General features: G+C 43.6%; 1 protein-coding gene across 3 annotated transcripts; it reads right to left on the minus strand.

Annotated features, from left to right (window-relative positions):
- Positions 1-929: 929 nt before the first annotated feature.
- FAS (Fas cell surface death receptor) lies at positions 930-18,257 on the minus strand. 3 transcript variants are annotated; one of them, XM_035138458.2, is made up of 10 exons: positions 17,902-18,253; positions 17,445-17,643; positions 15,293-15,467; positions 14,760-14,900; positions 13,202-13,313; positions 11,721-11,785; positions 11,073-11,162; positions 9,677-9,732; positions 8,034-8,058; positions 930-4,077 (listed from the first exon to the last, which is right to left on the minus strand). In XM_035138458.2, the coding sequence occupies exons 3-10, from the start codon at positions 15,420-15,422 to the stop codon at positions 3,794-3,796; spliced, it is 903 nt and encodes a 300-aa protein (XP_034994349.1). In that variant the 5' UTR covers positions 15,423-15,467; positions 17,445-17,643; positions 17,902-18,253; the 3' UTR covers positions 930-3,793. The 3 variants fall into 3 exon arrangements, with proteins under 3 accessions (XP_034994349.1, XP_034994348.1, XP_060130858.1); XM_060274875.1 differs by lacking the exon at positions 17,445-17,643 and adding an exon at positions 5,632-5,807 and having other exon boundaries at positions 3,860-4,077; positions 17,902-18,257; XM_035138457.2 differs by lacking the exon at positions 17,445-17,643.
- Positions 18,258-25,171: the final 6,914 nt, after the last annotated feature.

Raw genomic sequence — 25,171 nt, forward strand, 5'->3', positions numbered from 1 at the left:
CCGGACAAATTCCATCCCCGGAATGTCCCTGGATTCCATCACGCTGCTGGGAAACGCAGCAGCGGCAGTCTCAGCAGCCCAGAGCAGTTGGCTCTGGTTGGCTTCAGGAGCTGCTTGGAAGTCCCCATATGATGGTGGTGCAGGGGCTCTAAGCATAGCTGTCAAGTTGTCCCTTTTCTCGCGAGGAAGCCTATTCAGCATAAGGGAATTTGCCTTTAAAAAACTTGACAGCTATGGCTCTAAGATGCAGCTTCCGGGTTGCCTCCACCTTCCCTGACCCCAGCAACTAAGCTGTGAAGGGAGGCTTCATGCTGCCTATCGGAGCAGCCTCCCGACTCCTACTTGCGTGCAAGCAGGAGCAGGGCGGGGATCTCTCAGCTGTGAAGGGAGGCTAGATAGAGAGACAGACAAACAGACAGACAGACAGACAGACAGACAGACAGACAGACAGACAGATACTTTATTGTCATTGTACATAGTACAACAAAATTGAATGCCATTCCATAAAAACAAAAACAAAAACACAATTACAGCCACACATACACACACATCGCAACTCCCCAAGATCATATTATTTAGTTGCAGCATTTAAGATGGTTATAGCTCTTGGATAAAAACTGTTTTGTAATCTATTTGTTCTTGATTTAATTGTTCTGTAATTGCTCATGCTGCCTATCAGAGCTTGTGTGCAAGCAGGAGGGGGGAGGGATTTCTCAGTTAGGCAAGGGGAAGCCTCCCTTCCCAGCTGAGGGATCGCTGCCCCCTGCTGCTTACATGCATGGGATTGGGGCTGCTCCAATGGGAAGGGAGGCATCGCACTGCCCGAACCTTGCTGCCGCCGCTGCTCTCAGCCCGCCTTCTCCGCCTTCCATGCCTAACCCACCACACATTGCTTCCCCCCACCACCACCAAAGAACCAACAACTCAGGGGCTGCCTAGGCTCATGGAGAAAGGAGATAGAAGCCTCAGAGGAAGGGGAAACATGGCAGTTGAGGTCAAGGCGGTGGTCACCCCTCTGCCATCACCATCGCTGCAGCATCAATGTCCCGAATGTGTAGTAATCAATCAATCAATCAAAGTGTCTCCAGATTCATTGAAAAAAATCTGGTAACCTTACTCTCAGAGACCACAGATTAGCAGTCAGTGAAGCCAATATGGAAAAAGAGTTCAGATTTAATGCATCTGAAATAAAAGACAGCCCTGCTTCAACTTTCACCATGGCTATCGCAGACTCCCCAAGTTGATGGGGTCTGCTTAGATGTAAGCCCTGCTGGTTTCACTGAGAATAGTCTCAAAAGCCATGGAAGGACCTGTCAATGTTTGTTCTGTTTCTCATCTTGCCAATGTCAAATTTGGCTCTCCACATTTTTATAGCAATTTGTGATAAATTTCTTTTTTAAAATCCTCATCATCAGTGTTTGGGTGTGACTTTCTCCTAATAAGCACATGCTTTGCTATTATTTGTGCAAATGTTTTAATTTCTCTTCCTTCCCCCTTTGGGTGTTTTTTTGGGGTGGGGTGGGGAATTGGAATGACTTTTGCCTCTTGGATTATGGAGGAAAGGTTGAAACCACTGTTACAGCCCTCTTTTAATATATAGGCCAGGCCCACACATTTCTCTTGGGAGGGAATGACTCATTCCTGAGGTGCTTTTCTTAAAATAAAAATAAAGAAGAAGAGAAGAAAGGTTTGAATAGCCACAGCTGCTGGGGAAATTCCATTTTCATCTAAAGTTTGCCAAAAAACGGAAATGCAAGCTCTGTGCACTTTGTGAGCAGGAGAGCTTGGCCTGGCTCCTGAAATGTTTGAGTCATTTTCTCCTTCTCCCCATTTCCTTCCTTCTGCTTGACCCAAAACATCCAGTCTTAGACCCTGTAGGTTGGGAGTTAGAGACCCCCATCCACAGGGCCATTTCTAGAAAGTAGTGGCAGGGAACTTTTGTTTGGCCCCATAGTAGGGATGGGGGAGAAATTAGATTCAGTTAGCATTTGCACTTTCCAAAACAATCAGCGAACCAAAACATGCAGACCTCATTCAAAATGCATGCTTCTCCAAATTTTGCATTGCAGTTCTCCAGCCATATAATGGGTACAAAAATGCATACGCTAGGGTAAAACATACTATTTCCCCTGTTAGGAAAAAAAATTGTATATCCTGTATGTATATCTCTCGCTCTCTCACTTGCTCTCCTCTTAATGGGGAAAAATATACTTGGGGGGTTGCAATTTGCATTTTGGAAAATAGCACAGCAGCAAAGCATCAGTCTTCTTGCATCATGTCCTAATATGGACCACACACACCCAGCTGTTACTTGCAAACATGTAAAAAAGGGTGAGTTGCATTCAAACATCTCTGTTGCCAAGCCTAATTGGCCTTTGGAGCATGTTCAGAATGTAGGTGGGTTTCAGATGAAGGTGGTGGAACAAATCATAGTATTCTTTGAATGGTGTACTGGGTCTGGAAGCCTTCACAAGAAATACCTCGGCTCACTCCAATATATATTTGCAGTCTTTATTCATGTACTGTACATATTTACAAAGTACAGGGCATAATCCCATGCGTCTGAATCCTCGGTAGCTGATTTCGGGAGTGGAGATTTATGACTCCTCCTCTAGCATAAAAGCTTGGGAAGACCCAAGCGCCTCCTCTGCTCTCTGCATTTTAACCCTCTCCGTTCCTGCGCTGAGCGAACAGGCATTCCTTCTACCTCGGTGCCGGAACTGGAGTGGTGTTGATGCTCCTGGCAAGCATCAAGGAGCGTCCTCTCCGACTGAGTTCCTTCCGCTTGCCCCCCCCTCCCTCTTCTGTCTCTTCCTGCATTTCCTGTTCACTATGCTCTCCCCCCTGCCTTGGCTCAGGTGCGTTCTCTGACACCCCCATGACAAATGGTAAGAAATTTCACAGGCAATTTATATAGGATCCATCTTTTCATGAGGAGAGAATACCGGAGAATTGTGATAGCTTTTGTAATAAATTGTTCATTTACATATTTACAGTCTGAACAGATTTTATAGGCTGCAACAGCATTCTCAAGTGACTTGCAAGGAGAAATAAAACCATGTGAAATTCGATAACAATAAAAATAAAGAAGTATTAGTGCAGTCACATAAAGCAAAAGTAGCTTAAAGCTAGAACAGATTAAAAGGGTCTAGAAAATAACAATAATAAGGTTTTTGACTAGCACTAAGTTCACCCCAAGGCAGGCACCAACCAGCCAAGCCTGTCTGGGCAGGGCATTACACAGCCAAGGTGCCACCACTGAAAAGACCCACTCCTGCAGTGATCAACCAACACATAAACAGTGCTGGTCTGCAAGCTGTATCATTTCAGCACTTTAGAAAGAGAGCTGTGCTGAATATTCCCGAATTTTGAATTTTGGGTTGACAAATCAATTTTCTTTTTCCCCCAGCAAAAGAAAGATTTCATGAATATTTGTTTTATTTTCCTGAATTAGTGTGATCGCATTCGATGAAGAATTAACTCAATGTTTCTCAGTCTTTTTTTAATCCATGCCTCCTTTTCTCTGCTATACAATCTCATGCTCCTCTTCAAACGAGGCTCCTTTATTTCATTTGAACTTCTAAAGAATTTAAAAATCATGGAAGCACTCATACCTTCCTTCCCTTTAGATCCTCATACACCCCTCACTGAGAAACCTCATTGGATTAAGAGAACAGAATGAACTAATATACTTTGTAGCCAATCTGCTATTTGATGACACCAATGAAAGCATGAAGTGAGCAGAAGATCAACAGAAGGTATATAAACCAGTGATCAGGAAGGAGCCTGATTGCTATTTTCTTGCACCATCTATTTTTTCTTGAATCTTATCAGCAGTGGCACATAAGCGAAGGTCTTTCAGTGTGGTGATCAATGTCTTGTAAGCATCTTTTGTCCCATGTTCTTGGTACCAACATTCTAACAGCTTTATTTTCTGCTCAGCAGCATTATTTGGATTATCATTCATGATCACGTCTATGCGATTTGGCGTCATATTCAGTCTCCGAACAAAAGACATGACCTGTGACAGCAACATCTCCTCTGCAATAACAGGAATGTGAGGCAACAGATCGAGATCTAGAAAGGAAAAAATGGGGGGAAATGTTACATGCCATCTCTAAGCAGTGAGAGAATCTAGGGGTTCCAAGTGCTTCCCGGGGTTGGCGTCCTTGGAATGAAGGTCAAGTGTCTTTAGAATATATGGTTTTATTTATGTATATATACAACCTCAGCATAATATGGAGGGGCTCACAGCATGATTACTTCTTCATTCATCACAGATTTGGATCCAGCACAGAGCAAGCATGTTTCTGTGTCTAGCTCCTAACCTGCTTCTCACACCCAACTGTCCCCCTATCTCTCTCCTACATAGCAGCTAGGTGAGGTGGGTGGGGTGGAAGAAAGGCCTGTGCATTAGTCAGGAGGGCACCACAGCATTTTTTTGTTCTTGCAACCTAGCTCATTCTTTTGGGTTGCTGTTGAAGACATTCAATTGGCCAGAGAAGCTCATTGTCTTGCAAAAAAAACCTTGTCGAATGAGTTCAGCGACAGATTTTCATCTTCACTGGGTGTGGGACCCAAAGAATTGGAAGGGTCTCAGACATCATCCAGACTTAAACCCACAACAAAATATTATCTGCATAAACAGATAACTCACAACTTATGCACGTCTAACTTAAACTCATTAAACTTTAAGTGTTTACAAAAAATTTTTTGTTTTGTTTTGTTTTTTAAAAAAGGAGGGAGAAAGGGGGCAGGAAAAAAAAGACTTTGTCAATTCCACCTGCCATTGAACCCCTGAATGTAGCCCCTACATAAGTCGAGAGTTGCCTGTATAACACTTTTCTCAATTTTACAATCATTTATATGAGGCCTATGCAAAACCATAAATATGTCATTCCAAGGAGGGTTCACACATGGAGAAGGCTCCAGGGATTTTATGGTAGACAAAATTTTGCGAGTTCTATTCCCCCACCTCCCATTATCACATTGTTATGAAAAAAGACTTAAAGGCAGGGAAAAGCTCTCTCAAGGTCTGGCAACACTTTAAAATGGGTTCATAGGTATAGTCTTCTCATGCGACTGCTCCACCTCCATTTTTACAAAGCTGGTAGTGAGTTACACTTGTTTAAAAGTATCCCTATAACAAGATTGCTTTCTCTGAGGTGATACATTTTAACAGAGGGTGCTTCCCCACCCCCCACCCCCTTGTGGGAGTGTGTGCTTTCAAAACAAACAACTACCTTTCTAAAGCCTGGGTTGATTCAGCAATGCTTTTCATTTCAAAATGACCACTCCCCACATAAAATGGGGGGCACATTTTGCATGGTCGCGTGCCTCTTGACCCCCAAAAGGCAATGTTATGTACTTAGCTGAATCATAGAACAATAGGATCCGAGTATATTTCAGGCAACCCCCTGGAAGTTTGGATCTGGCACCACCTCGCCAGGCAGGATGCAGGGGGTCTCCGCCTACCCCAGCCAACTGCCCAATCCTGCCTGGGGGAGGTGTTTGCCAGGGGTCTTACAGCTCACACAATAGAAGCTGAATCCTACCTACAGGCACCACTCGGCTCCAGAGCTTCTCCCACCCTCCACGCCCACATTGACCATTTCGTTGCAGTTCACTGACTTTCTGTTGCAGATTAACCCCCTTTTTCCACAGGTACGCAGGTGCTGCTATGTCAAGGTCGCTGTTGAAGGGCCAGAAAGGAATTTCCCTGCATTGGGAGGTTTCGCCTTTCCCGTAGCAATACGTCACAACTTGGACTTTGTCAGGCCTTGGGCGGAATTCTTTAGGCTTTCTTCCTAAAGGGAGGAGCATGAGGCGGTCACCCCCTGTGCGGCGACAAGATCGGGGTCCCTCCTTAAGGGGTATTGGGGGAAAGCATTGTCCATGCCAAGAGGTTGTCATTGCTCCCCCTCTTCCAGTGGCGGCGAACAGGGGGCTGGCTCTCTCTGCTTGAACATATGTTCTCTGGAGCCAGCCCTACCCCCCATACATTCTGGATAACCCTGAAGTCTCCCAGAACCCCAGCTGGGGCCTGGGAGAGGATAACAGCCAATGCCTGAGCCAAGGTCTCCCTACATCTGAATCTCAATAAAGTTGTGGCCAATTTTTAATCCCATAGCACGTTGTCTTGCATCATTATTCTGCTCAGGGGTTGCATGGGGTTTAGGGGACTCCGCCTGTCCATTGAAAAGAAAAGGGGGGGAGAGATGGTTGCATATGTCTACTATGTGACATCTAGCTCACTTATTTAAATTTTACATGACTTTTATTATTCAAATTTAATCAAAGTTAGATGAGAGAAAAGCTGACAAGGATACGATACAAAATTCCATAGGAACTCACAGCTTTACAAATGAAAAAGAAAGCAATCAAATGACCAAAAAAAAAAAATAGCCACACATGTAAACCTGTCTCACTAAAATCCATATCTAAAGATGTAATCCTGAATCCTGGCACTTGTGCTGATCGGTAGAAGGTGTAAAGAGGGTTGGAAAAATGCCATTGGCTACCCCACTTCCCAGATTGGGCCACTTCCTATCATGTGATGGCAACAGAGTCTGGACAGGGTCTATTGCTGGCCCTATTCCACTCCACCCATCAGGTTTCAGGGAATCTGATCCCTCCCCCTCACGGCAGTCTGCCAGTAACAGATAGACAATAAGTTCTTACCTATGTATTTTATTCATTTTTCACAGAGAGAAGCTTGGAAATGTTGCCTCTTGGGGTAATAGTGTTGCTCTGAGTAACCTCCCCCCCCCCTTCTCAATCGTCAACAGCACCACCCCCTTTACGGTGGCTGCTTAAGGCCATTTGCCTCTTAGATTTCTGCTCTCCCACTTTCACTGCTCGCCAGGTTCTGGGAGAAGGGGGGTCTGGAATGTTTTCTAATGATACGTGTCAGCCAGCTGCTCTGGCTCTCCCCCCCCCTCTCAGTTTTGTCCCTCTTCTGTCTCTGAGCCGTGACCTTCTGCAAATCACTGTTGTAAATCTATACTGTCTTCCTCTTCTCTGGAAGGTTCAGAAGGAGGGGGAGGCGGTCTCCAGCATTCCTCCTCAGTCCAGTCCCTGACAACCACTGAACCATTAAAAAAAGAATGGTCTTCTCCATGTAGTGGAAGACCATTAGAGAGACCCCTGCTTTCCTCTTCTCTCTGGAGTTCCATAAATGATGACTACCAATAAGGTCCTCTACCTATTCCTGACAAGGTAGATGGAACACATAGGAGGCCTTGTTGCAGGTTTGCCTGTAAGTGGTCCTTCAGATAAACTTGTAACAAATGATAAAGAGCTTTAAAGATTGCCACAGCACTTTGAATTAGGTCCAGAAACAATTGGAAACCTGTGCAGCTCCTAACATGCTCCTAAGAAGGCAGCTCCAGTTTATAATTTAGCTGCCACATTCGGGACCAGCTGAAGTTTCCAGGCTCAAGTCTGTGCTGTAACTAAGATGATACTACAGCCAAATCTGTGCTATACAGGCAGCGGTGGAGCAAGCCGATCGGACGCCTGGGGCTGTGCGCCGCCCACAAGGCGGGGCGAGCCATGGCAGGATGCTCTGTGGGGCCTCCGGAATCTGCCTGCCTCCTCCCACTCAGTCTGTCACCCTACAGCTGGGGGGAGGCAGCGGGCGGACCGTTTGGGGCAGCGTGGAGCCTGCGGATGCCCAAGCTGCCGTGTCACTCCCAGGAGAGACGCATGGCTCGGGCATGCTGCAGGCCCCACGGTGAGTGCTGCCTGGCATTTTGTCACCCCCCTCAGTGGTGACACCCAGGTTGGACTGACCCCACCTCCGCCCCTGTATACAGGCCGACATGCCTATGCCCTTTTAAAATGTGGTGGGGGGTTTTTTGGGGGGGGGTATTGGGTTGTTTTTATTTTGATTATGTATTCTGTGCTTTTATATTTTGATTTTATTCTGTGAACCACTCTGAGACCTCCGGGTATAGTGCAGTATAATAATAATAATAATAATAATAATAATAATAATAATAATAATAATAATATCCTTATATTTTTCATACCTGGATAATGAAGAGGCTCCATTTCCTGTAAGGGCAGATTACAACATATATATATATAAACATCAAACATTAAAAACAAAATATATCCTATACAAGCAACAAACCAATAAATCAATAGAAACCACTAACAACAACAACAACAACAACAACAACAACAACAACAACAACAACAACAAGTTTACAGATATACCCAAATTAATGTAACCACCAACCCCAACTAAACATTTAACCAACACCAACCTGACAAAAATGAAACAGAGGAACCAAAATGAGAACTGTTTTAAACATTTAAAAACATTTTAGCCAGTTGTCCCAACCCAGGAGTTGTTCCAGCAATGTCCCAGGAGCCTCTTTGAGCTGTTCAAGGTGAGCCTGGGCCTCACCCCCTAGGGAGGTGCAAGGCCCCTTGCAGCAGGGACACAAGACCAGGCACCTTGTGTCTTAATATGGATGCATCAACTAACACGGAAATAGCCAATGTAGTGCCCTGCTTTCAGCCCCAGCAAACATAAGAAAATGGTCAGGGAATTGTAGTTCAGGAACACCTGGGGAACACCACATTGGCAAACCCTCATCTAACTAACACAAGGTTACTCGTGGCATTTAAATACCATTGACTTCAATGTGATCTAAAGAAGCATTTAAATACATCTACGATGTGTTACAGATGGCCAAATGATGCACAGGGGTCCATCTGATTGTTCCATCTTCTGACTAGATTAATAGTCAGTTTGTGATAAGGTTTGCAAAAAGGCATGCATGCTTATCTAGCCCAAGAACAAGGATTATTACAGGACAAACTGTACCTGCCGCGTTATGGAATACAGTGGTACCTCATGTTGCGAATGGGATCCGTTCCGGCGGCCCATTCACAACATGAAAAGGCCGCAACATGAAGCACCACATCTGTGCACGTGCGTGACGCAATGTGGTGCTCCTGCGCATGTGCAAAGTGCGACTTAGCACTTCTGTGCATGCGAGCAGGTTACAGACACATCAAACCCGGAAGTAACCTGTTCTGGGACTTCCAGGTTCGGCGCCTCCGTAACCTGAAAAGACGCAACATGAAGCAAACGTATCATGAAGTATGACTGTATATGGTTATATTAATATCTTCTTTTATATTGACGTCAGCAGCTTTCAGACTCTCTCCATTTCAGTGCTTGTATGAACTTTACTATAACTATTTAGATCTGAACTATCATTATGTATGCCTTCAGGTTGGATAAAAGTGGGGGGAGGGATAATAATAATAATAATAATAATAATAATAATAATAATAATAATTTTATTTAAATGCCACCCATCTGGCTGGGTTACCTCAGTGTGGCTTCCAATAAATTAAAACACAGGAAGACACTGTCTAGATCTACGGACTTTGTTATGTGGCCAGCTGTAATGTGCTTTGAATTTACTATATAACCAGGGATCTGATTTTGGTCTAGGCCAGTTCATTGCCAGCACATAATAGGTGTCCCAAAGATAAGGAAAACTACTTTTTGTCTAAGAAAAAAACGTTATTTCCCCATTTTCTTTCTTACAATATTCCTCAGGTTATGTTTATATATTTATTTCATAAAATTTATATACCATTTTTATTGTAAATGCCATGCACTGTATTCAAAGTAAGAAAGGATACTCACCATTCCGTTTGGCGGCTCTTTGACGTTGTACTTTGCGGTTTTCTTCTTTTTGCACACTGCAGCCACGCAAAAAAGAACTATGGTTTGTTTGTTTGTTTTGCTACATTCATAAAACAACAGGAGTAGCAATAGGAAGGGACCTAGAATTCTACAACCCTGGCCCATTAGGGCTGTGAACCAGATTGGGCCAAAGTCCATATCCAAAATTGTATCGGTCTTATTTGGGTGGATCAAGGTTTTGGCTGGATTGCAATGAGACAGTGTCCGATTGTCTCGAGTTGGGTTGGCCCACCTGCAGTGATCCGAGATGGTCAAAAGGTGAGGTGAGGGGGCGGGATACAGGGGGAAAGCAGGAGAGATAGGCAACCCCTGAAAACATCAGCATGAGGCTGTCTGCAAAAGGGCTTTCAAACAGCCCTGCCCTGCGCTGTTCCCAGTAGCCTGCTTCCATCGGGTGAACGGGTCCGTGCAGCCAAATTGAGCAGTACTGAACCTTCTGCTCACCAGATGAGTCGGTGGTTGGATCCTGATTGCTGCAGAGGTCTGTAGTCATGTGGGGACAGGGTGAGAGGTGAGGTGACACAGCACCCCCTTCTCGCACCCCCTTCTGACTGTATGCTTAATCAGGGTTTTAAAACCACGATTAAACAAGTTGTTGGGTGGAGTTTAGAAGCCCATTTCCTGAAGTACAAAGACTACACTTTCTGCTACCCCATCCAATTTTGGATTAAAGCTGAAGACAAAAAAACAGATTGATGGAATACCAGCTCAGAACTAAACCATATAGAATTTTAAAGTGCTTACTCCCAGGTAAGGGACGTGGGTGGCGCTATGGGTTAAACCACAGAGCCTAGGGCTTGCCGATCAGAAGGTTGGTAGTTCAAATCCCCGCAATAGGGTGAGCTCCTGTTGTTCGGTCCCAGCTCCTGCCAACCTAGCAGTTCGAAAGCATGTCAAAGTGCAAGTAGATAAATAGGTACCGCTCCAAGTGGGAAGGTAAACGGCGTTTCCATGCGCTGCTCTGGTTCGCCAGAAGCGGCTTTGTCATGCTGGCCACATGACCTGGAAGCTGTATGCTGGCTCCCTTGGCCAATAAAGCAAAATGAGTGCCACAACCCCAGAGTCGGTCACGACTGGACCTAATGGTCAGGGGTCCCTTTACCTTTACCTTTACTCCTAGGTAAGAGGGGTTAGACTTGCTACCTTAGTTCTCTAGAAGTACTTTCACATGAACCTTGAGACCATCTTTTAAACTTTTCTTAAATGTATCTGGGCATGAAAAGACCCATGTCTATGTTACATACTGTAAGCCATAAGCACAACCCTCAAGCATGCATTGCAGGTTGCTGCATATTTTAGAACATAAATAATGAAGTTTAAAGGTGCATCAACTTACCATAACACATTATCCCAATACCTGTAATGGAAATCCCCAGAACGACTACAACGGGTGCAATGATTTCAGCTTTTTTATCTTGCACAATCTCTGTTAAGAAGAACATTGCAAAGTTTCATACAGAATATGCAGATACTTTTCACCAATAAGCATTTTAGACTTTAATGGCTCACATGGCAGGTCTCTGCTTCATGAGGTTCAACTTGGACACAAAACCATTTTATGGGTAGAATGAACAAATGAAACCCAGCCCCACCACGCTCAGTACAAAAATACATAACATTCCCTTAAATATAGTCAGATTGAAAACAACTGACAGCCCATTCACACAGCTGTTTGTTTCACTCTGTGGCTGCTAAGTTTTTGAGTCAATCCATGCCGACTTTCACTTCCCACCCACCCCAAGGCTGAGTGGTGAGTGCTGTATGTAGGAGAGGTCTCAACCCCACCCCGACATTTTGATTTACGAGCCCCATCATATACAAATGCACCACATGTGACCAGTGATAGGATGGCCAAAAGTTTGGCTGACTGAAAACTGAAGTTGTCATGCATCTGAAAGAGCGAACTGAACGCCAACTCTTCTCTTGGAATCATTCCCTTGTTTAAGGTATATTTTAGAGCTAAGTCAAAGATCCCCACAATTACCTGTTCTGTCACATCTGGTGTTATTGGTTTGGGTGCAACTTTCTAGAATTTTACCACCTTTACACCTGTGAATAAATTATTTGAAAATAATGGAAAGATTAGGTCATCTGTCAAGGGAACAGAGCAAAATAGTCAATTTCCTCAAGTTTTTGAGTTTCTGATTATGATATAGGAATTTTGAAGTTCCTTTTGGAGGAATGTATTCTCCAATGACATTGACAAGCTGGACCTCCCAGAAGCTGCAATCTAGATCTTTTGACTCTCCAGCTCAGAGTCTCTGAAGTCAATGGCCAGAGCTGGAAGCTAGAACCTCATGTGAAACAAATAGAAGGCACTGTTACACTGGCTAGGCCAAAGATATGGAATCAGTAGCTCTCCAACTGTTGTCGGGACTCCAACTCCCATCAGCCCCTGCCAGCATAGACAATAGCCAGGAATGATGAGAGTTGAAGTCCAACATCTGGAGAGCCACTGATTTCCCATCCTTGGACTATGCAGAAGCAAAAGAGCGGGCTCCTGGTATTTATATACCATGCCTGGAGTATCCAATACTTATTGCTGATGATGCACACCCTTATTCCATTCTGCTCCAGAAAACGACTTTGAAGCGTAAGCACATGCACTCCTCAGTAGCTCTCTAGGCTAGGTTCAGATCCCTGTTTAGGTGAAACTTAGAGTCCATTACGGAGAAGCTGGAAAGTGTGGTCATGGTTGTACATCATCCCTCACCATTGGCCAAGCTAGTGGGGAATGGTGAGAGATGTACTTCAGATTCAGATTATGCTCCACTCCAAAACACGCCCAGAGAATGGTTGGAAATACATGGAAGAAGAGCGAAGATGCCACCTAGTGTTTGGAAACTATTGTGCAGTCTCTTCCTTCTGGATTTACTTATTTTATGGTAGTCCCATAAGGAGTAGCCTGCGATTTGGACAAAGTTTCAAATCAGACCATCAAGGGTTGCATTCATATGAATACAGAGCAAGGGTGCAAAATTGTGGCTCCCTAGAGGCTGATGATTGTGCATTCTTCAAATTCGGGGATCAGTATCTTTTATGGGGAAGTACATACCAAAAAATGCAAATTTTATGGGGGAAATGCATAAAAACAACTATTTTGCAGGGGAAAATACAGGTATGTGCAAAAGGTGTGTTTTAAGAGCAGTGCCTAGAAAATCATACAAAAATGCATATTTAAGGGGCAGTGTGTTGTAAACTGTACAAAATGTGCACTGCAGGGAAGATCACATACAAAACTGTGTTCAATTTAAAGGATTCGTGCATCCCTAGTCAACCCTATCTCATCAAAGTAACAGGTGTTTGGAACTATGGGGTGGATATATTCCCGAGACCACATATACTGGGAGCAGGTTCAGAGGATCAAATACAAGATCTACAATTCAAAAATGCTTTAGATCCTGTCTCCAGTCCCCGTTTTTCACTCAAATCGCCCTTTAGTCAGTAACTGTGCAGGAGACTTACTCATCACATGGAGCACAGTGGCGGCATGGTTCAGAAGAATTGCAGAAGTAGCCAGACTTACATCTACATTTTACGTTCTGGTGGATGGTACAATTCTTTTCAACTTCAAAACCTAAAATAAATAGAAACATTTTGTTAAATTATTATATAAACCAGTATATTAAGGAACTGGTTCTTTTTATAGTGGGCAGGTTTTGAAGATTCAGATGAATTCCACAGGAATCTGAAGAGAAACGATGCTGATTCCCAAAGGACTGTCACAAAAAAAGAGGTCCATTGGGATTGTTGTGTTAGGTTTCCTGGTTATAATGCTAGTACTTCTTCCCCAGTTTCTAATGTTCTGTTTAAACTGCATTACCTATTGTGTGGTGCCACAAAGGTGTGCTAAATTTCATTCACACCAGTGGACTTTATCAGACTTGCTGCTACCCTCCCACCTTTCATGTGCATGTGTGCTTCTGTTCCCCAGGGAATAACTGCATGCTGGCTTACCACCCGATGATTTTCTGGAGAACATTAGGAGACACTTCTTAATGGTAAGGGCAAGTCAGCAATGCAACCAAGTAACTAGAGTGGTGGTGGGCTTTGCCTCACTGGTGGTCTTCAAGAAGAGGCTGGGCAGCCATCTGTTAGGGGCTGCTGTAGCCCTGTATTCCCTGCAAGGAAACAGATGATCTGCAAGGCCCCTTCAGCTCTGTGAGTCTAAGTGTTCCTGAGGTTCAATGAAAACCCAAAGACTTGATCATATATTTAAGAGTCTTCAGTTGATGAAAATCAGGATATAAGCATGTTTTAACTTCTATATTGCACCCATTTTGTTCTGTTTTGTTCCATGTGTCTACATGTCTTCACATCACAGCAGCACATAATATTTAGCTGTTTTAATAAATAAGAGTCCTGTTCTGTTATTTGGTTCCCATCCCCTAGAGGCCAGTGTGTGCAATGGCTGCCGCCACCACCCTACCCAGCATGCAGTCTGATGCATATACAGTGGAACCTCGGTTTATGAACACCTCGGTTTATGAATTTTCAGTTTATGAACGCTGCAGACCCATCTGGAACGGATTAATTCATTTTCCATTACTTTCAATGGGAAAGTTTGCTTCAGTTTATGAACGCTTCAGTTTATGAACAGACTTCCGGAACCAATTACACCCATGCTTCAGTTTATGAACGCTTCAGTTTAAGTACTCCGCGGACCCGTCTGGAACGGATTAATCCACTTTCCATTACTTTCAATGGGAAAGTTTGCTTCAGTTTATGAACGCTTACTCCGCAGACCGTCTGGAACGGATTAATTCACTTTCCATTACTTTCAATGGGAAAGTTTGCTTCAGTTTATGAACGCTTCAGTTTATGAACAGACTTCCGGAACCAATTGTGTTCATAAACCGAGGTACCACTGTACGTAGAAACACATGCAGGGAGACAAGAAGCCTTTTCTCTGTGTTGCAGGTGGATCATGCACATGCTCGGCTTTCTGCAAAGACATGCACTTAAAACATTTCTCTCTAATGCAATATACATCACAATCAATAGTTCTCGATTGCAAACATACCATGTTCAGAGTCACAGTGACTACATCGCAGGCATTTAGGGTGATAATTGTAGTTATCCATATACTCTTCCCCATCTATGCATTTTTCACAAGAAGTTGTACGGTTGTCCTTTGTGCAACCTTTCCGTTTAGCAAAGGAACCTATTTAAAAACAAACAAAACAAAAAACAAAAACCAGTTTAAACATTAAGATGGTGTGATCCACTTGAATGTCTCAGATTTCCTGAATCACTTTGTCTTGTTCAGCACCACCTAAGTGCCAAATAATTGCAGGAACAATGCTAACCAGACAGTGATGAGGTTAAACAGGTATCCATTTCCAAACTATTTAATAATGTGACTTAAGTGGAGCTTGACAGAGCAATATTCAAATGCTTTCCTTTTAGGTAGCCTGATGAGAATGACATATGAAATGTTATGGCGATGGTGACAGAGGCCAGAGCTAGCACACTTATCTCTGCTGTAACAATTAATAATAATAATAATAATAATAATAATAATAATAATAATAATAATAATACAATTATACCTACCGGGCTTACAACTATCACAGCAACGACCTTGAAATGGATATTGTGTGTCATTCTGACACCCGATAACATTCCGCTTAAAAATACTTTTCACTGGCCCAGGTTTCTTATGTGCTCTGGGCATCATAGGCATAGAAACATCCTCATGCAGTGGTCCAGGAGTAATAAAATCAAATGCCTATATAAGAGAGAGAGAATATATAAATATTGCATTTCAATGCATTATGGCGTTTTCCCAAAAGATAATAGTTCTCCTTGGATTCTGATAGGCAATAAAGACAGCCAAATTACTCCTTACCAAGTTTTATTCATATGAAAATAAAAAAACAAAGCAAGCAAAAGCAGATATACTCTGATGACAGAAGGCTGCACAGAAGAGATTGCAAGTTCTGAGTTTGTGGGGGAAGGCTTCCTTGTGGATAATTCAGAGAATCACTCTTGGCTACTGGTGTGACCCCAAGGAAGATATAAGCACCCCAAGATTATAGCTTAAGTTTTCCTTCCTGTGAGGAAAAATAGAAGAAGAAGTTGGTTGGATGTTGCAAGCCAGGCGTCGGCAACGTTTTCCGGCTGTGGGTAAGAGGATTCAAACGGACTATTGCCCATGGGCCAGACATGGGCAGGACATGCACAGAAGCCATTACCGGCGTCCCAGACATGGGCAGCGCGGCACTGGAAATGGCTTCTGCGTGTGTCCGTGGCTGCGCAGAAGCGATTTCCGGCATGGCGCTGCCCATGTCCGGGACGCCGGAAATGGCTTCTGCGCATGTCCGCGGGTGCACAGGCGCAGACGTCATTTTAGGCGGCGCTCAGCGAGTCCCCGAGCCACGCTGTGCCGGTTTAGCACAGCGCACGGGGGACTCGCCAAGCGGGCAGCTTGGTTCATGGGCGGTCCGTGGGCCGGATAAACGGCCTCCGTGGGCTGCATCTGGCCCATGGGCCGGACGTTTCTGACCTATGTTGCAAGCCCTTCCCCATCTGGAAACCAGAGTACACTCAGCTGTGGCTCCTTTGGTGTTTTTAAGGGCATGCTGTGTCTTAAATGTTATGTTATAGCATAGTAACCTGTCTGGTATCATACTGAGTGTAGTTGCTTTGCAAGTTAATGTTGCCATTTCATTAAAAATCTATCTCCCATCAGCCCCAGGCAACATGACCAATGACCAAGGATTATGGGAGTTCTCCCCTCCTGAGCAGAGTAGTGAAGGAATCCTGCACCTTTTACAATCATCCCCGATTACGCAGTTAAGAAGGCAGGAATTTCTGTTCCAGCCTGTCCTTGTCACAATCAGTGCAGCTTCTGCGCCACTGCAGTTCAAATTCTGCCAGATACAATATTAGAAATCTAGTGCACCTGCCATGCTTCCATGCCTCCCCCCAAAACAAGATTTCCTGTTTCTGTTATCTTTTTAGCTTATCTGCAGTAAAACTACTACACAATGCTTACTACAATAATAAGAAACTGATAATATGCTGCACTGCTGCAGTGTACTAAGGTGAGTGAAACCACATAATTTCTTATCTTCATCTTGTTCAGGGCAAATTCACACGATAGAGTCCAGCTGAGACCATCTTCCTACAAATTGCTGAAGATGAGAAATTTGCATCTTTAAATGGTTCCTCAAGTGAAATGTGTTCACATGTCTAGAAAGTTAGCATGACAGGAAGATCTAGAATCTTGTCCCTATTGCACTACTTTTTTTTTTTTTAAGGGCAGGGACTTTTTCTACAGAACAGAGCACACAAAAATCCCATATCTAGCAAGAGGTGGTGGTCCACGGGATGGAAAATTCTGTTACATTATACTATTGCATGAATACAATAACACTTAATGACTCATAGGTACTTTCTTACTGACTTGAGCTCAACGGTACATGCCCAGACTTGACAGTTACCACGTACCATCTCCCTCTTTCCTTCAAGTTTTTCTTGGGACTTCCCTTTGAGTAATTTCTAAAGTAAAATAACTCAGTCAACCATTAAAGTGCATCGCGCTAAGAGCGAGAGATTTGTTGCTTCTCTGAAATATATTTGTGAATAATACATTCAGGAAGAAAGCTGAAATCCCACCCGGTTGACAGCAATGACCAACTTCCTATTGACACAACTCAGCCTTGCGTTATAATAAACTAAGTATGCAAAGATTTTAACTTACCTAACGTAGTCGTTTGAGGGAAGGAAAGAACCACCATGTTGTTCCGGTGATAGTTGCATAGCCAAATAAGAAAAGGAATTTACTGTGCAGGCCGCATCCAATAGTTTATGAATTAATGTTTTTAATTTGTGGGTTTTTTTTTAAAAAGGCTTTAATAATCTTTATTGAGGTGCAAGCTTCTCAAAGTACCTTCTTTTCCCTACACAAGAAAAAAACCAAACAGTTTCTGGGTCAGCTAACCTCGCTGTTCAAAACAAAAAACCCCAACCATTTGGGATTCAGTTTCAAACCCTGCCACTATCTGACTACCGTTTCTCACTCAGCCTTCCTTCAGAACTGTTGGCAAAAACTCTCAAAACAACAGACTGACAAAATGCCTCTGAATAAGAAGGTTGTGGTCTAATAACAGGTATTTCTATGCTTACAGGGAGGCGAAATGTGGAAAAAAAATACTTACCAGACACAGGGTTACGAGGCAGAGAACAAGTTTCTTGACCATGTTGTTTTGCCGGTGCATGTAAAAAGAAAACGAAAGGAGAGCGCTTCTGAGAAACTCCCTCCCCCTTATAGTCAGCAATGTAAACACGGCTTGACACTCTCTACTTTGGACAGCTTGTGCTATTTTAAGATAAGGAAACACCCTTCCGTGGACAGCTCTGCAGCCGAATCAATTCAATCGACTCAAGTCAAACTGACTTTGTCTGGTCATTCTTGCAGTGAGCCAAGGTAAAGGTAAAGGGACCCCTGACCATTAGGTCCAGTCGTGACCGACTCTGGGGTTTCAGCGCTCATCTCGCGTTATTGGCCGAGGGAACCGGCATACAGCTTCCAGGTCATGTGGCCAGCATGACAAAGCCGCTTCAAACCACTGACCTTCTGATCAGCAAGCCCTAGGCTCTGTGGTTTAACCCACAGCGCCACCTGCGTCCCTTTTGCGGTGAGCCAAAGGAATCCTTAAATCATTTGCTGCTACTTGTGTCCTTGCCACTAGGTGTCCATACACCTCAGCTCTCGAACAAGTGAGCATTATGGTAGAAAGAACGAGGCTTTTTGAAAGCCTTTGCTCTGGGTGTGCGGTTGCACTGTGCGCAAGGTGCACAAAATAGTGTCTCCAGATTGCAAATGGGTACAAAGGCCTTCAAAGGTTTCCTGTTTAGGAGTAAGAATTTGTACAGCTCCAGATGCAGTGCACGCTGAGCATCTTTCCCCCACAAAGATTCTCTCTGGTTCAGAATGCAAAATACTGTTATGAGTTTGGGGGAGGGGTCATCCTGGATGATTCCTTATACCCTTCCAAAACTGTGATCCCATGTGTGTTTGGGGTGGCTTCGAATTAATGGAATAGCCAGGCCAGCCTTCTGATGAGGTGAGAACCAGGGTGATGAGCCATTGGGGGGGGCGGTTTAAGAGGCTTGGTGAAAGACATCAAATGGGGGGGGGGCTCCCTCAACAGATAAATCCAGAAAGTTGAGTTTGTAGTGATGTGACTTAGAAGTAAAGCAGCAAGCTGGAAAGCAACATTGGAGAGGATGTTTAGTGACTGTTTGAATCAAAGGTTGTGGCTATGGGAGAAACAAGAACTGAGAATTTTGGGGGGTGTTAATGCTGTGCACCCCTCCATCGCAGGCTCAGGTTGTTCTCCTGCTGCTCCGGAGAAGCGGACACGGAGCAATGGATTCGGACTACAAGAAGGAAGATTCCACCTGAACGTTGGGAGGAACTTCCTGACAGTGGGAGCTGTTCGGCAGTGGAATTTGCTACCAAGGAGTGTGGTGGAGTGTCCTTCTTTGGAGGTCTTTGAGCAGATTCTATGATTCTACAAGTGTAAATAAATAATAAAGAGGTTGCAGTATTCACTGTATGTCATTTCCAAAAGGAAACATGAACCCTGAGAAAGAGCACGGAAACCATGGAATCTCTCAGAGATTGGAGTGGCATGCAACAATATATTATCAAGCTGCACAGATTTTGCTATCGTTTACTATTGCCTTGGATTCTTGTCAATAAAACCATATATCCTAAGGACACCACAGTCTCCGTTGACTTTCATTACAAGGGAATTGAACCCTGGCTAATTGACTGAAACCCTTGGAATCTCTCACCACTTGGAGATAAGGATGGCAGGTGACAGTATGATTCTGCCCATCAGTCAGAGTGAGGGCCGACTGAGTTGGTTTGGGAGACTAGACCTGCACAAAAGTGCTTCAATGTTAACCCCTTAGCCTTAATAAAACTCTTGTTGATTTTTGTGATCTACCATATAAGACTAGATCATCTGACCAAGCAGCCTTTTTGTTTGGTAAGTGTTACATCTCTCTTTGGATTCATTGTTTCTTGCTAACAATGTTTGCATGTGCTATGAAAAAAACAATTGTGAAGTCGGTCATCGCTTCTCTCGTGATTTCTGCCACCCCAGTTGCTCTGTGCTAGAAAATAACAGTTGTAACAATATGTTAAAGGTAAGTAAAAATGTATCGGTTTTAGCCCCCTAAGTAGTAGCAGTTGCCAGAACATCACCCAGTTCACCTCTCCATAGTTCCATCCTTATTTCAGATATTGTGATAGATCAGTATATTGCAATGTTTAGCTGGTGATACATCACAACATTGAAAACCAGACATTGCTCAGTCCTAGCATAGCTGCCAAGTTTTCCCTTTTCTCGCGAGGAAGCCTATTCAGCATAAGGGAAAATCCCTTTAAAAAAGGGATAACTTGGCAGCTATGAGTCCTAGACACCATCCAAAGTCTCTAAGGTAAGTTGGGCTTCAGCTACACAGCTTCAGTCTCTTCCTGTAATCTGAAGCCACTCAGTTTGAGTACCCAAGCAGCCAGCACAGCTGAGAAACCGTGAAAAAAAAACATTTTGCCCTTAAATGGTTCCTTTGGGGGGCTAAGTACTAGGTGATTAGGTTGAAAGACTCCTGCTCACGATGACACTGTAGCAGCTGGAGAGAAACTAAATGGAATATGTGTTTCACAGATTATTTCAGTCATACCTCAGTTTAAGTACACCTCGGTTTGAGTATTTTCAGTTTAAGTACTACGCGGACCTGTCTGGAACAGATTAATCCACTTTCCATTACTTTCAATGGGAAAGTTCGCTTCAGGTTAAGTACAGACTTCCGGAACCAATTGTGTACTTAAACCGAGGTACCACTGTATTTGTTCTGCGGAGGCTATCTGTTGGATCTCTGCCAATTGAAGTATGGAAAACAGTGTTGTCTTTACAATGTACAACTTCCGGAACCAATTGTGCTTGTAAACCGAGGTACCACTGTACGTATCTTGTTTTAGCCATAAAACCATATGTTGAAAATTGTCATTGCATTGTTCACAGCAGAACTAACATTTCCCCTCAAATAGCCCAAGCATTCCCTTAGGCTGGAAAAGCAACAACAACTTGGCTTGATGCCTCAGTGTGCTCACAGCCAATCACCGCAACGTTAGCCTTAAATGTAAATGCCTTTCCATCTCAGAGTATCTAGAGTCTTTATTTTAGCATCAAGGCTCCCACGAATGTTCAACTTTACAGAAAGAATCCCCTCCTGGTTTTTCCCAGTGTGAGCTTTGTACTACACAGTTGTAAGTTCTGAGGTAATTTTCTATCAGGAATGTAATGTTTTATATGTTGTTTATTTACTTATTTGAAACATCATCATCATCATCATTAATTTCCCCACCCTTCATCCTTAAACTCCAGGGCAGATTACAAGATTTAAAGCACAATAGTTAAAAAAAAAATTCCATTAACAGAAAAAAGATGGGTCTTGAAGATATACAGCTCAAGTGTCAAAAGCAGGGTAAAGAGGTATGTTTTTAACTGAGAACTATTTAAGAAGATGCCAGGCACACCGTTGTAGAGAGGGAGTTCCACAACTTAAGAGCTGCCCCAGAGAATGCTGTGTCCTAGGCCACCACCATGCTGAGCTTCTGAGGACTGTGGAACAACCAAAAGGGGCTCCCTATGCTGATCTTGGCATCTGAGGGGGGGTCTGTAAGGAAGGAGTGGGATTTATCAGGTATTATCAGGAGTCTCAGCTGTTGAGGGCTTTAAACACTAATGTTTGCTTTGAATTGGGCCCTGGGATGAACTGGCAGATGCTTTGGAACAGGGTTTATGTGAGACCAGAAAGACATACATAATTAGAAAAGAAAACACGAACAGTTTTCATCTGTTCTTAGTCTATTGTTATTTTAGCATTCCGCAAATTTTAAATTAGTCTTGTTAATTTTTCCTAGTGATAATTTTATTGTTTTATCTTTTTTTGTAAACCACTTTGAGGTGTTTTTTACTTCTTCTTTCAATAAGGAGATATAAAGTTTATGAAATAAATAAATAAGATAAAGTAGAGGGATATAATAAGAGGACATTTAGGAACATAGGACCCTGCCTTGTACTGAGTCAGACCACTGGTCCATCAAGCTCAGTATTGTCTACAGCAGGCATCCCCAAACTTCGGCCCTCCAGATGTTTTGGACTACAATTCCCATCATCCCTGACCACTGGTCCTGTTAACTAGGGATCATGGGAGTTGTAGGCCAAAACATCTGGAGGGCCGCAGTTTGGGGATGCCTGGTCTACAGTGATGGGCAGTGACCCTTGTCAGGCAGAGGGTCTCTCCCGACCCTACTTGGAGATTTAACATGGGGCTTCCTGCACATAAAGCAGATGACCGACTTCTGAGCTACCTCAGGCCAGTGTGACCTTCCCTTGCTGGTTCTTGCTTTGTATCCTACGTGACACGAGGGGAATACTCATCCTAGACATCTGACTGATCTAGATTTCCAAATGGCTCATATCCCATCACTTAAAAGGCATCGTGAAATATGTGTCCTTTACCACTTTCATGAACTTGGCAAACCACAGTTTTTAGAAGATGGCAGTTGGGAGTAATAAAATGGCAGCCAGTGTCACTATCTATAGCTGGCAGACGTGTTGCAGTTATGTCTGAGAGCAGTATTTCAAAATCCAGCTGCAGTTTTCCACATGACTGAACTACGCAGGTGCTGAGTTTTGAAATCATGCTCTTGTTTTTCTAATTCATCACAGGATGTGCAGTTGAGAGACGGAAAGAAATGCACAAAGTTCTAAAAAAAAGAAGAAGAAAAAGCAGATTCTGCTTGCAAGTTGCAGGGCTGAGAAGCTACTGCTGCTTCTCGTGTACAGTATTGGAGCTTAACAATAACAGCAAAGGAACATTTCCTTTTCCTGCTTTTTGAACCCTCCATTAATCCTTGGGGTAGTTTGCATCATTTGTAAAAGCACAACATCAAGAACAACAAAACAAAACAAAACAGCCTAACAGCACAGTCCTATGTATGTCTACTCAGCAAGAAGACTCATTGAATTCAATGGTACTTGCTCCCAAGTAAGTTTGCATAGGATTGCAGGCTAAATTTCCAAAAATGAGTCAGGCTTTCTGTATTATCTCTTATGAGATATTAATAGATTCAGGTAGCTAGCCGTGTTGGTCTGACGCAGACGAAAAAATAAATTAAATTAAACAATTGTCCAGTAGCACCTTAGAGACCAACTAAGTTAGTTCTGGGTATAAGCTTTCGTGTGCATGCAGAGGTATCTGAAGAAGTGTGCATGCACATGAAAGCTTATACCCAGAACTAACTTAGTTGGTCTCCAAGGTGCTTCTGGACAAAAAATTTTTTAATTTGGTATGGATTGTGCTCTCTTTGTAGCACCTAGTAGGGAAAAACAACTGAAAAGCCCCCCCCCCTCCCAGTTGCTATAAAGCAAGAGCATTTACTGTATGTGAAATGCAGACTCTCCAAGTGTCCCTATTTTCCAGGGATGTCCTTCATTTAGAGAAGTTTGTGATTTGATCCTGGACTGTTTCCTTAGGACGTCCCTATTTTTATTGGAGAAATGTTGGAGGGTATGGAGTTATCCAACTCCTAAGCAGTCTGAAGGAAGTCCTGTATAGGGAATTTTTTGTTTTAAAAAAAGTTTAATGTTTTATTATGTTTATTATATATGTTGGAAGCTGCCCAGAGTGCTGGGGAAACCCAATAAGATGTGTGGGTTAGAAATAGTGAAATTATCATTATAGAATGGGACGTCCCTATTTTCATCAGAGAAATGCTGGAGGGTACAGGAGTGAGGAAGTCTGAGACAAACTTCTGTTGTCTCTTCCTCTGGATGTGTATCTAGTCTGCAGTGCAGCTTGGGCTTTCTTCCTTTTTGTCAGAGAGTCTACATTTCCTGTTTATGCACCTTGCGTTTGTGCTTTGCAGACACGCTAAACTATATGACAGCTGCAATAAATCAAGCTGTTAGGAGAGTCTCTTCCTCCCTCCCAAACTGTTCTGTGTCTCTTCTAACCGTGTTTTAATAGGAACCTCAGTGACTTACGGTGAGGCAGCTGCATTTGGAAATCCTGCCAGCTAGCAAAATGACACGGCACTTTCTAAATCAGAAGGGAGACAAATACATTTTTAAGAGGACCACCCAATTTCAGCACAATGATCCTTGCATGCACACAGCTGGCTTCCTTGCCTTATAAAGCAAAAGCATGTGTGCATTTTCCTTTGGAGGAGTGCAGCTGTTTTTTGCTTCATAAAGCTGGGGGCCATTTTTTTTAAAGAAAGTTTTATTTACTACAAAAGCCTATTATTTTAGCCATATAAAGTGCCGCAGTATGACGATGATGAAGATGAAGGATATAACACTGCACACTGGGCTGTGTGGGGTGCTGGGGGATGGGTAGGAATTCTGATTGTGCTCCTTCTGGGATGGATTGCTCACCTTCAGTTCCCCACCCTGCACTCAGTTCTCACCTGTGGCTCCTAGAAGATGTCAGCAGGTGACATCTACTATGGAAATACAACTCTGGGGAAAGCTTCACCAGTTCACATTCAGTCTGGAAGTCATTTTATGACATCGTGGCGAAAGAGGGCACACACCTGCATTTGATGAAGCATTTAAAGAAATTGGAGTTGGGGTATTTCCTTGGCTTTGCACATGTTTATTTCTCTCTACACCAGGCATCCCCAAACTGCGGCCCTCCAGATGTTTTGGCCTACAACTCCCATGATCCCTAGCTAACAGGCCCAGTGGTCAGGGATGATGGGAATTGTAGTCCAAAACATCTGGAGGGCCGACGTTTGGGGCTGCCTGCTCTATACGGTTTGTAGATGCTGTATACTTTCCCATCCTCACCTTTCCTTTTATCTTTGCAACAACCCTGTGAGGTGGGTTAGACTAAGTTAATAAATATACGTGCAGCTAAGCAGCATTTGGTAGCTGCAGTTCGTGTAACGTTAGGCATGCAGACCCTGAAATGCTGAAATGTATTCTTTTTGGGGTGCAGTCCTATACACTCAGCTTCTTCAAGCTGAGAATTTCTTGATCCAAATCCCACAACAAAAGGGAACTCGGCAGGGCGTTTTCCTGTCCAGGCAGCAGCAGCCCTCCTCACGCCCTGTTTGTCAGCTGCCTGCTTTCTAACAAGGACTCTGTGGGCTGCATGACTGAAACATGCGCTCCTTGCCAGAAGCTGCCTGTCACTTGTGTGCTACCCCAGTAGTCTTTCAGTGGCTATCCTGAAATTTAGCTGTGTTTATATTACCGTGCTGCTGAAACCTCCCTCCTGCTTTGCGGACAGCAGAAAGGAATGCAGACTGGAGGAGACCCAGGGCCCTGCGAGGCCACCCAGATCAGAGAGTTTTGTGCAGAAGCCCCTATATGGCTCTGTTTGACAGAGAGATGGAGA

Source organism: Zootoca vivipara, chromosome 5 (genome assembly GCF_963506605.1).
Source record: "Zootoca vivipara chromosome 5, rZooViv1.1, whole genome shotgun sequence".
Lineage (NCBI taxonomy): Eukaryota > Metazoa > Chordata > Lepidosauria > Squamata > Lacertidae > Zootoca > Zootoca vivipara.

Bases quoted from the DNA above. Each gene is read 5' to 3' on its own strand.
- FAS (XM_035138457.2), bottom strand. From the start codon at position 17,961: ATGCACCGGCAAAACAACATGGTCAAGAAACTTGTTCTCTGCCTCGTA. The intron at 13,314-14,759 runs GTATGTTTGCAA...TATTTATTTTAG, and splicing joins TCACTGTGACTCTGAACATG to GTTTTGAAGTTGAAAAGAAT. The intron at 4,078-8,033 runs GTATGAAAAATA...TTTCCTTTCTAG, and splicing joins GGAGCCTCTTCATTATCCAG to ATCTCGATCTGTTGCCTCAC.